The sequence below is a fragment of the Oreochromis aureus genome, linkage group 20 (assembly GCF_013358895.1).
Source record: "Oreochromis aureus strain Israel breed Guangdong linkage group 20, ZZ_aureus, whole genome shotgun sequence".
NCBI classification, from domain to species: Eukaryota; Metazoa; Chordata; class Actinopteri; order Cichliformes; family Cichlidae; genus Oreochromis; species Oreochromis aureus.
In genome coordinates this window covers 1,415,156-1,427,102 of record NC_052961.1, presented here as the reverse complement: position 1 = coordinate 1,427,102, position 11,947 = coordinate 1,415,156, and the positions used below count along the sequence as shown (strand labels likewise).

The following is an 11,947-nucleotide window of genomic DNA, read 5'->3' as shown; positions in this document are numbered from 1 at the left end:
CTCAGATGCGCTGAAACTCTGCTCACAGTTTCAAATGAAATTTTAATGGTCAGATGCAGATCATTCTCCTGAGCACGGATCAGTTCTGGGTCGGTTCTCTTCCAGGTGAGATTCAGGGCAAAAAGGAGATTTTTGAGTTTGTGGAGGTTAAAGGTTTATAAAGAAGCTTGAGAGCCACCTGTGCAGGCTGGCTTTCATGCACTCTGAGATGTTTATGCTGTTTCAGCTGCCGTGTCTCATTTAGGATCGTAAAGCACTTTATATTGTGATTCATGTAAATAGTTAACACTGTTAATTGTCACCATGATCTGAAAAACTGCACAGACATGAAGTAAACGGAGTGGACTCTTACTGTAGCTTTGCATGATTCACAGCTCAGAATAATCCTCCTTTCTGTCATACTGAGCCTTGATGCAGCCCTTCAGTTCAACATTTAATACAACTTTTTCTTCAACCTTTGATCAAGGTTTGCACAGCAGGTAGGCGGGGCTTCTACCCTCTTTCTGTGACATCATCCTTCGCCAGGTGCTTGCTCTTTGCTTATGCTCTTAACTTTAGAGTATAAAATGTGTTAAGGTGATTGTTGTTGTGATTTGGTGCTATATAAATAAACTGAATTGCTGTACATACACTGAGCTCATTATTACAAACTTTAGCCGTGTTTAATATGAAAGTTACAAAGGCAGAATAGGTGTATCTTCAGGTCTCCCACCATGTAACGTTCTTTTAAGTGTGTCCTTTCTTTGGGAGTTAAAGTGAGCCAGAGCAACATTTCAGCACCTTCAATCTGATAGACTGGAAGTGAGAGAAGAGACTATATTTTCAAAGGTAATTTTGTCTCATTCAAGCTTTGCATGCATGCCTGCTCAGCAGTTTGGGACCGCTTAGTGGAGGCTGAGCTGGTTGGACTGGTACTGAGCCACGGCGCTCATGCTCTGTGTTCGGTTACATCAGGGGCAGCAGACATTTATGTTAAAGGTGATGATGATTAGATTCACTAGCTGACTTCTTATTGTGTCTCATCATAGAAAATCAGCTGTGGAACATCTGCTCATATCCTTTTTAATTGAGAGCAGCAGCACAGGCCGGCTGATCACCGCTTCACAAGCATCCGTTCCAGCTTCGGCTCCGCCCAGATTTGAACCCAGGACCCAGGGCAAAAGCCTGTTATCATGTGACTTAAAGTTATCATGTGACTTAATTCTAAGTGAATCTTTCTCCACGCTGAACTACTAAACCCGATCCCAGGATCAGCCCAGCTGCCAAATCCCACTTTAACCCCTGCTGGCATGAATGATCCCTGTGACACTGTACCAAAGAAGTCAATACAAATAATTAGTGGATGAACATAACACTGGACACACCGCCATGTTTAGGTTTTTATTGAGTAAAAATTATATATGCTGCTATAGAAAGTACACAAAAATACAGCAACGTTTTCCTCTAATAAAATAAAGTGTAAAAATGTTTTTTTTTTGAGTTTTCATAAAAGATTTATAAAAAGGTAAAAGAAAAGTTTTCAATGGGATTATAAGTTGCACACAGGCCTACAAGCGTCCTCACTTTTCATCAAAATTAAACATCTTATTAATACGAGCTACTCTGCACTAGAACATTAGCGAGATTTATACCGTGTTAATATAAACTATCATATAAAATGTTTTAAAGAGCAGTTTACAAAAACTCTTTTTTTGTTTTCCAGCAAAAACATTCAATGAGTTCAGCAGTTATTAACGAAGCATGTAAACATGAAGTTTTTGGTTTGTGAAAGGCCGTTCAAACCAGGAAAAAGGTCCTGGCGGCACTTTTGAAGCACCATATCTGTAAAAGAGCATGAAAGTCCAAAAGGTTCTTTACAAAGACTTGTGCATTTTTCAAAATATGATGCAGTTCTTAGTCAAACGTGAGTTAGAACACTTGTAAACCTTTCTACCGATACAGTACGCAAGAACACTGAACAAAAAAACAAAGTTCCAGTGATAAAATAGAAGCTGTATATACACAGAGCGCACAGAGCAGACGGCTACAGCATGTACTCACAGACGCGATGGTGTAGGAGGTAATGCCCGTTCACTTTGGTTTGGTGACGGCCTTAAAACAGCATTTCAAAGTGTTCCAGTTAACAAAAAACTAACAAGCGTTTCAGGACTGCTACCCACAGATGGCGCTGTGTGGGGCGTGGAATTTCTTTTGGGAAATCGACATCAACGATCTAGAATAAAGTAGTCACGAGAGTTGACATCATCACAGAAACACGGGAGTCCTTATCAGAGGGGCAGTAACAGAGACCATTAAAGACTCGCCGTCGCTGCTGAGGAGCATTTCCAAGAAAACACACGTGCTCCACACAGACCAGAGGACGTAACGAGATGGTTTCTCGTCACGTTTTCTGGAAACGCCATCAATGAACAGCAGTCGTGATCTTTCACAGCCGAGGCGTGGTCACCAGTGTTTCTCCCTCTCAGTGGAAGAGACCGCGCGCTAACGCTCAGAGACTCGCAGCCTTTCCTGGATTCTAATGAAACGGCATCCGCCCGTTACAGTAACAAAACATCTACAGTAGCACAAACGTCATACGTGTGTTCATCAGCTGTCTGCAGACGTTAACAGAAGATGAGCCCCCTCTCTGCCTTTCAGTTTTTGTCTTTCTGCATCAGCTTGTTTCAAGTATCCGTATGAAGAGATCGCCGTGACAACATCCTGAGTGCGCCCACATCTCGCTCGCTACAAACTCAAACTAAAACACATCTTTTCATACTGCACACCTGTTCTGGTTTTAAGGCTCTCTCCTTCCTGACAAGCACAGTCTGCTCTGATTGGTCAGTTTGTGTGATAAAATGATACTTTTGTAACCACTGCTATAAAAACCTGTGACGACTCTCTGTGGCCTGCTCCGATTGGTCGGAGCCTGTTACATATGTAACCAGCAGAGTTTTCTGTGACTTTTAACTTTGTATCTGAGGGACTGTTTATTGTTTGTTTTTTAATATATTTTTACATTCAAATATCACTGATGAGAATACTGATTAAGTCATGTGACATCACTGTTATGCCTCCAGAGTGTTACCTCTGAATTTAGAAAGCTTGACTTTGGCGTAAATAGCTTCCTATGTGTTCCCTTTTTTAAAATGTACGTGAATTTTTACGTTTTTGTATTAAAACATTGAAACACCAATTACCACCAAGCTAACACTAAACTAACTTCTTCTTTTGTCATTTTTGGCTGCATCTGGATTTAGTTTGAGTGTTCCTGACTATGCACCGGTTTAATGGCTGTTACACCAGCGTGTTACGTGGTGACAGAGAAAAGTCTGGACTACAAACGAGGCATTTGAGGCAGTTCAGCAGCAGTGTTTTCTTTGGGTTCCACTTTGCAAACCTTTAACATGCAAAAACCCTTAAACAGACTGAAAGTCAGAGGAACAACAAAAAAGTACAATACAGCCACTTCAATCTAGTGTGCTAATATAATAAGGAATAAACAAAAGTACTTTTATTTCCTAAAATTAACTAAATCTATCAATATAAAGTGATCTAAATATAAAGCTAAATCCCGTCTCATGTTTCCAGGTTAGCTTCAGGTCAGTAGCTTATACCGATCAATGGTTTTTCCCAACGAGGGTTTCTTAGTTTGGTCCTTTAAAAACATCCTGCAGCAGTTTGACTGTCGAGTGCACTCGCAAAGTTTGGACCAAAAGCCACAGCATCATTACGGCGGACTGACGTTGGCGGATAAAACAGGAACAGGACGTCAGCTCCGCCTTTGGTTCAAGTCAGTTTTTAAGTGTTTTTGTTTGAGATTAAAAGCTCGCTACTACGCCGTTCTCCATCTTCTAAAACTTCTAGGTGTTATCCTAAAAACGATGCCCTCCAAGGGCGTTTAAAGAAGCTAAAATCCTATTAAAGTCACGCTACAGTCGTAATGTTAACAAAGCAAAGGCGTGGGTGTCATCGTTCCCTTTTAACTCCCCGAGGAAGTGCGAATCGCTCTACTGGCCTCCTTATCCATCTCACCATTGCTCATCTGACTAGACTCCGCCCCCTATGTTTCCAGGGCAGCCAATGTCTTTCCCTAAGCTGTGAATCTGTGTTAGTGTGTGTTATGTGGATCTAAAGTAGAATCCAGGCAGCATCTCGAACCGTTTCCCCGCCGCGCTGATGTTTTGTCAAACCAGCCATTTGCCTTCCGAAATGTCCGATGGAGGGGAGGAAACGGCTGGCTGCTGACGGTTCTCGGCAAAAAAGCTGGTGTGTGTGTTTGCTGGTGATGGCGGCTTTCTTCTTATTCACAGGCGAAGTAGTCTTTGAGCGGAGCGAACAGATGCCTGATGACGGGGACGCTCCAAGACCGGCCCAGGAGCTTCTGCCGGGCGCCACGACCCATGTTGGACACGTCAGTGTAGTGGACGGGGAAACCAAAGATCCTGCAGAGGGGAGAAGATCAGCCGCCTAAAGATGATATATTGAAAGTTTTTCTGCACAGTGAGAAGGAAGACCGAGCGAATGGCTGTGTCGTGCGACCTGTCATCAGCACATTAGCTGGGATGTATCTCACTGGACTCTTTCACAGTGTATCTGCCAAAAGCAGCAGCGCGTGTGTTAACCGCTCACCTCTCCAGCTCGGTGCACCACAGGATGTCCTCCTTCCCATTCATCAACACGGGGAAGTGCTGGTCTTTCCCCTGTTTGATGGAGTTGGAGCGAGTAGTGATGGTGCGCACCTTTCCAAACTACGAGACAAGAGACGCATCATCAGTCAAGAGCAAAATACCTGCACGTGAAAATGTTTCCTTTCACGGCGTTATGACCGACCTTGGCCACTCGGCCATGATCCAGACAGTCCTGCAGCTGCAGCTTGTCCATCCCTGAGGCGCACAGAGGCCTGAAGCACAGGAGAGATCACACTGTTCAAACTGTCTGCACTCACAATGCTGGGCGAGTTTCTGATGAAGATCTGCTCACCTGTTCATCCCCGGCAGGTTCCCCCAGAAGTATCGAGCACGGTGAGCAGCAGAGACCTCGATGGCATCGATCATCACAGGGTTACACTGCAAAGCAAGGTCGATAAATACCTGAATACATCCCATAATTACTCATGAACACAGACTGGTTTTTACCCCACGTCTTCTCAGAGCCGTGGAAAAATGACCCAGATCATCAGACGGCCATTTTAATAAATCTCAAAACATTTTTAAATGATTCTAAGCTTATTCATAGCTGTAAGACAGAGACGTCGTCTTCTTTTCATCTCTAACTGAATATTAACGTTGTTTAGACATCCTGCAAATTTAGTTTTCAGACTTGTGCGCCATCATCATCTGTATATTCAAGTTTATTTGCTTTCTGATGAATCTGAGCTCTCAAACTTGTCCTGGATTTACACCCAAAACGTTTCCAAGCGCTCCTCACTACAACGTTACGTCTGTAACTCAGACCACAGAGACCAATCCCCTCTGAATGTGCAGCGTGAAACAGACACACCAAATCCACTTTTAATATCTACGGTCATCAATTAAAATAATTCAGCTCAGTTCCAGTTTCTGAGGATTTATATTCATATAATTTAATGATTTTGTGGCTCCCGGGTCACTCGGAGTACGTCACTGTGGCCTTGGAAACAATTTTCAGACACCAAAAGGACCAAAGACACTAAAACAGATTTCAGGAGCAGAGGCTGTTTGTGACTGTTTGACCATCTGAAACATGTTGAATCTACATGGTAAAAAAGTTGGTGGACCGACACATCAAATTCACCAGGGATCCGCATACGGATCAGTATTTAGGGTTTATCTCTTCATCCACTGGAGCACAAGTTTCAGTTTCACTCTTTATGCAAATGTACTGTTTATAAGGTTGGTAAGTCAGCTGAGACTGAAGAAGTCACCTGGATGAGTGACGAAACGTTTCCCCACTGGAAACATCCAGATGAACAGAATCAACTTTTTGGGACAAAATATGAGTAACTGTATTCTGTTACAGTTACCGTTTAAAAAGGTGATAATCAGAATACAGTTACTTTGTTGAAATAAATGGATTACACAGCGGTCTTTTCCTGTGTCATATGTTAGGCTATCCCCTCTCTAATGTTGGTGATTCCATGCATTGTTGGAAACCCAAACACAATAATAAGAGGCTCTAATGTCAGCATCCTGTTAATGTTGGTGGCGTCAGTTACACAATGGACCTGGAGCCAGCTCAACAGAGCCAGCAGTGCATGGCAGGAATGCATTTCTTACTTGGAAAATCCGACACCACTACATAAGAAATCTGAGCGTGCAATGCAAACTCTGTTGGCAACCAGGCTGCTCTCAGGGTCAAAAGACTCCAACCTAAAGAAACATCTGGAAGTTCTTTATAAAAGCTAACGTTAGCCTGCTGCAGCTAGCTTGTTTTAGTTGTGGTAGCTACCTGGGTTTTGTGCCACTTCAGTATCTTTGATGTACTATTGCTCTGTGATTTATTACTATTACTGAAGGCTACTCACCACCGAGCTAACATTGTTAGCTGGTGTTAGCTGAGGTTAGGTCATAGACTGTTAGCCTTGATGGTTAGCATTAACAACCTGCTAGCTGCAAATAATCATGTGCAATTCTGAAAGCAAAACGAGCCTTTTAAATATTAATACAATAAGTAATCCAAAGTATTCAGAATAAGTTACTCACAGTGAGTAATTAATGGAATGGAATATGTTCAAACTACATTATTGGGCATGTAATCTGTAATCTGTAGTGGAACACATTTTAACAGTAACCCAACACAGCCTCCAGAAACCTGCAGCAATCACACATATTTGTCAGAACCTGATTAAAAACGAACTTGTTTACTTTAAGCAGATTTCCTGAACTTTAACTCAGTTTACTGCACAAGCCTGGTCTCCACCCATGCGACTGACCTCCAGGAATCGCGAGATGTCCCTTTTGTCATTAACGGCCATGGCGACCACGTTCTCAAACATCCAGAAAAATGGGCGGTTCTCGCCCTCCTTGGGCTTGGCTTCACTCAGAAGGCGATAAAACTCGAAGAACAACCTGCCCGTGCCTTCTGGAGAGACAAAAACCACCAAGAGTCAAAAACGCTCAATCTCACTGCGACTACACAGGCAGATTATCTCTGCATCAGAAACGACCTTTAAAGAGTTAAACTATCACGCTGGGTGACAGAGCCTTTAAACGAGTAGAAAATCACCAAAACACGTGTTAAATATACTCCAGACTGCACTCAGGACTCACCGTACAGGCCCTTCCTGGCAGGATTGACGATGGAGAGGTCGTTGCAGGGACTTCCTCCGATCACCAGGTCAAACGGACCCCACTCCTGAATCTGAGTGAGGCCGAGAAACACGATGAGTTTAATGTTTCGCCAATAAAAGAGGAGAAGTTTAATAACGTTTAAAACTAATCTAACTAATAAAAGAGTAAAAACAGAGTGTACGTTTGTACGATTCGAGGGTTGTGTCTCCTGTGTCCATCTGTGATGTTTACAATGATTATTAGAAAGAAAAGACTTTGCAAAGCTCCAGCTGATGCCAACAGTCCAGTGCCCCCAATACTGAGCTAATGAACGCTCATTATGAAAGAAGAAGGTCAATAAAACATTCCTGTTCTGAGGCTTGACCCTCGGAGGTTTGGGAATTTTACATAATTAAATAAAAACTTTATCATCAACACGAACGCTCCGTTTAAACCGAGGACTAAACGTGAAGAAGGGAGCGTGACGCGGGGTGCTCTAATTAATCTCTTACATAACACACACACACACAGAGAGTGTGACTAACAGTTGAAAGGCCTCCTGAGGGGATTTAAAGGCTGAAGCTGCTCTTTGTTGCGGCTGGCAGCCTCGCTCTGCTCAGCGTAAAGCTGGGAATAATCGGCGCTCGTGTCGGTCTCGTTCCAGCGTTAAAACGCCCGAACAAACTCAAACTCTTCTTCTTCCACCTTTTCTCAGCCTTTTTGTTAAGCTGCTGTATGTCTAAACTCTTATTATGTACTTCCTGTTTTATTTTGGTAGTCCTGCATTGCTTGTGCTTAGTCTTCAGTCTGGCTTCCTCCCCTGTGACGGTGTCTGCTGTGTGCAGCTGTGTCTCCCTGATTACCCTCAGTGTGTATGAGGAGTGAGCTTCCTGTTTGGACTCTGCTCTTTGTTTAAATCAAGTATTTTAGTCCTGCTGGAGGTGATTTATGGGGGACGCTGATTTCACAATTTCACACAAGCAGCAACCAAACACTTTAAACACAATTTATTGTGAAAGGACTGAACAACACTGTGTGTTCAGTCCTTTCACAATAATCAGCTATACAAAGACTGAAGCCTGTTTTCTGTCCACTTTGTGTCTGTGATAAAAGAATTACATTAAACTCTGTTTACTTGTGACTGAAAGTTTCCTGAGTGGGAATTGTTCACTTCAGTCACATTTGATTATAATATTTGAGGTAAATCCACAGAGAGAGCTAAAGCAGCCGTGCGTAATGTTAAAATAAAAAAGATGATCAGATTTAAGATTCTAGATCAGACCATCTAAGATGTTTTTGACGATATTGGATTTTTTCAAATATTTGATGTAAACTGATGAAAATAAAGTTTTTATTTATTTGTGTAGGTAACGTCTTGTGTCTGACTGGCACCACCTTCACAGCCCAGCAGGGGGCAGCAGACTGGTTCTGTTTCACTGGTTTTATTTCAGTAAATTTGAGCTCAAGCTCGAAACAGACTGCAAATACAACAAAGAAGAATTTCACACGGACGTTGTCCTGCTTACATTTTTCTTGGTGATGTTCCTCACATCGTGGACGTACTTGATCTTTCCTTCATGTCTGACGACGCCCACTGAGATGGAGTCCTCGCACACCTCTGATGCCACATACTGACCCACCTTAAAACCCAGATCTCTCAGGACCAGGTAGCCTGGAAACAAACACGCTCATCTTTACAGAGGAACACACACACACACACACACACACACACACACACACACACACACACACACACAGTAGCAGCTCTGAGCTCCTCGCCTGTCTCTCTGAGCCCGGTCATCCCTCAGAGGAAGCTCGCATCTTACACATAACTTCAGCTGTGACCACACCTGAGCACAGGTGAGGGTAGGAATGTAGCTCGACCACTAAACTGACTCCTTCAAGCAGTCGGTGTCTGTTAGGGTCTGCTGTTGGGGTGTTGATCACTGCTGTTCTCCACCTCCACGTTGGACTGCAGCTGGTGACGGCAGTCCTGGTTCTGTTTGGTACAGTCACTCTAACCAGAATCGGTCCATGAGCCGGTACGGTGACCAGAAGCAGGACCACCAGCTGCAGAACAACTTGGACTCTCTGGAGGGGCGGCTGATTATTTATTTCAACAAAACACACCTTAAACATCTGCGATGGTTTAAAATTTAACCTAAGCCTGAGCTCGCCTTCATCCTCACCTGTCGCAATGCCGTCAAACAGGGACAGGACTCTGATTGGTCGTCTCTGCTCTGCAGGGACTGCTGGGTAAATCTTTGGTTTCTCCTGAAAGACAAACAGAAAACAACAGAAATGAGACTTGATGCTCAGCCGACAGGTCAGAAACCTGCCGCCCGCTCACATTTCATCTCAATCATAAGCTCGAGAGAGTAAAACCACGCAGCTCAAAGCAAACACGAAGAGAAAGAAGAAACGTGTGACGGCAGAAGTTTACAGATACACATCAGCTTTTACCAAAACTCCACCAGTAAAGAAGGAAAAAGCCGAGATCTTCCCCTCAAGGTCACGTCTGTTAAATCAGCAGCAGATCTGACCGCAAACGTCTTCACGGGAATCGTCTTCCTCACAGGTAACGTCTTCCTTTTGTAACAGATTTTGGGGTTTTTGGTTCCCCCTGTTCTTCGGTTCACCGTGTGGGTTCACCGGTCTGAACTTCTACGCTGACCTCTGTCCACTGATGGCGGGGATGTTTCAGGTGTACGAGGACATGAGGTCTGTCCTTATCTGGGAGCCGTCACAGCTTCACACTGCGTGTCCACAGCTGCTCACATGCGCACCCACATCTGTATTTCACAGAGTCTTCTGTAGGAGGGCGAGTGCGACTCAGAGACCAAGCAGCAGGTTCCAGCTGACGGGTCTGCAGCTCTGAGGTCCACATCAGGCAGGAACTGAACCTGAAGGTGTCTTTGGAACTCGCAGACAATAAATGTGTCCCACAGGGTCAAACCGTCAGCTTTACTGCAGCAGCCTGAGGTGTAACGGCGAGAAGGCGGGCCCATGCATCAGCTCCCAGCGTGATGAAGCTAACCCGGCCTGCTCGCCTGCTCATGCAGCTTCATCCTCTCCCCCAAAATGAAGTTTCAGGGTTGGTTTGTTGACCGAGAGGAGGAAACACGAGGGGCACAGAGGTACCCATGTGATTTCATCAGGTGTGCTTTCTAAGATCAGATAAAGATACGAAACTCACAAACTCCTGTCCGTTATCGTTGGCGAAGAACTCCTGCAGCTTGAGGCTCCAGTCGTGCCGTCGTTTGAGGACGCCGTACTGCAGCAGCGGCTGGCACATGTAGCATCGCCACGGGTCCAGATAGCGCGCCTGGTCAGACGCACCCGGGTCCACCAGGATGTCCAGACAGTCCACGCAGAAACACCTGGAGGGAGCAGGTGGAGAGGAGGTCAGCCGAGCAAAGAGCAAAGAGCAGAGAAAGGAGACAGTGTGTTTCCTGTTCCTGTCTGTCGGACCTGCAGCAGTTCACATTGCCGCAGAGAAGAACCTCTCGACCGCCGCAGCAAACGGTGCAGTAAGACTGGTAACCGTCGTCGTCGTACATGTAGGACATCTCCAGGTACACGTCCTGAACACACACAGGAAACCATTCATGATTTACTCAACCAGGAAGCCCCTTCAGATTAAAAGCTCGTTCGTGGCAGACCTGAACAAACGGCACACTTTAGGTTAGATAATGAAGGAGGGACATATGGGCTCAGATTTTGTTTATAAATATTTTGTACTTTTAAATCAAATGCGTATTTGTGAACTGAGTTTTGTAACCTTGTAAACCAAAATATCTGAAAGTTGTATGTTTGTGCATCTACAGATGAGAATTTGTGTGTGTGTAAAAAATATTTACACAAGTTTTTGTTAAGACTCAAAGAAAAAAACTACGTGTAAAACTGCGCTCAGTTTCCTGGCTGTGTGTCGATTTCAAGTACAAATGCTGACCCGATCTTCCTTCCTTTCAGCTGATTGGTCAAAGTCCTGTCAATCACAAATGTAACAATCCAAACTCAGTACACAAATACACATTTGATTTAGAAGTACAAAATATTTATTAACAAAATTTGAGCCTATAGGGACAGAACAAGTATGAAGCAAGCTGTCTGACCTTTAACCTCTCCTGGAGGGAAAAAACTCTTTCTTCTTTTTAGAATAATGAAATCAAAGAGTTGCGCTGCGTTACCCCGAGGGCGTCGGCTCCAGGCATTTAGAGCTGATTAATAACTGATATCTGGAACGATGACAGCGCAGGAGGAAGTCTCCACACGCTCTGTGGTCAAAGCCCTGACAGCTGTCAGCTAACCGAGCGTCGTGCTGCCACAGCGAGTGTTTCTCAGCGTAACCATTTATTCGACCGCACAGTAACAGGTTGTTTTATTCTCCTGGGAAAATCCCACGCTGCTCACACAGGAAGTAAAAATCATTTTGGCTTCCAGACTGTTTTCGTTAATGGGAGTGAACTCCTGTGTAATTACCAGTTTGCATGTTTGTAAGAATCAGATAATAAATGCAGCATAAATATTATCAGAATGCAAATTAGCCCTCACTCTGTTCTCTGCAGGTAATGAGAGTAGTTTTATTTTCTAATCAGAAGGTTGGTGGTTCAATTCCCCGTCTTCTCCGGTCTGCATGCCAAATATCCCTGGGCAAGGCACTAGCCCCACGCTGTGTGAGCGTTAGATAGAAACCACCGAAGTGCTGGTATGAATGT

At 44.2% G+C, this 11,947-nt stretch overlaps 1 protein-coding gene across 1 annotated transcript in view; it reads right to left on the bottom strand.

Moving 5' to 3' along the window:
* Positions 1–1,366: 1,366 nt before the first annotated feature.
* The window catches only part of dnmt3bb.1 (DNA (cytosine-5-)-methyltransferase 3 beta, duplicate b.1), a 52,061-nt gene continuing 41,480 nt past the window's right edge, over positions 1,367–11,947 (bottom strand). The window contains exons 13-22 of the mRNA XM_031749842.2: positions 10,701–10,813; positions 10,426–10,609; positions 9,419–9,503; positions 8,756–8,901; positions 7,230–7,320; positions 6,893–7,041; positions 4,963–5,048; positions 4,813–4,882; positions 4,612–4,730; positions 1,367–4,424 (exon numbers count right to left, since the gene is read on the bottom strand). Of these exons, the coding sequence (XP_031605702.1) occupies positions 4,283–4,424; positions 4,612–4,730; positions 4,813–4,882; positions 4,963–5,048; positions 6,893–7,041; positions 7,230–7,320; positions 8,756–8,901; positions 9,419–9,503; positions 10,426–10,609; positions 10,701–10,813 (1,185 nt within the window). The 3' untranslated portion in view covers positions 1,367–4,282. The remainder of the gene's footprint in view (positions 4,425–4,611; positions 4,731–4,812; positions 4,883–4,962; positions 5,049–6,892; positions 7,042–7,229; positions 7,321–8,755; positions 8,902–9,418; positions 9,504–10,425; positions 10,610–10,700; positions 10,814–11,947) is intronic.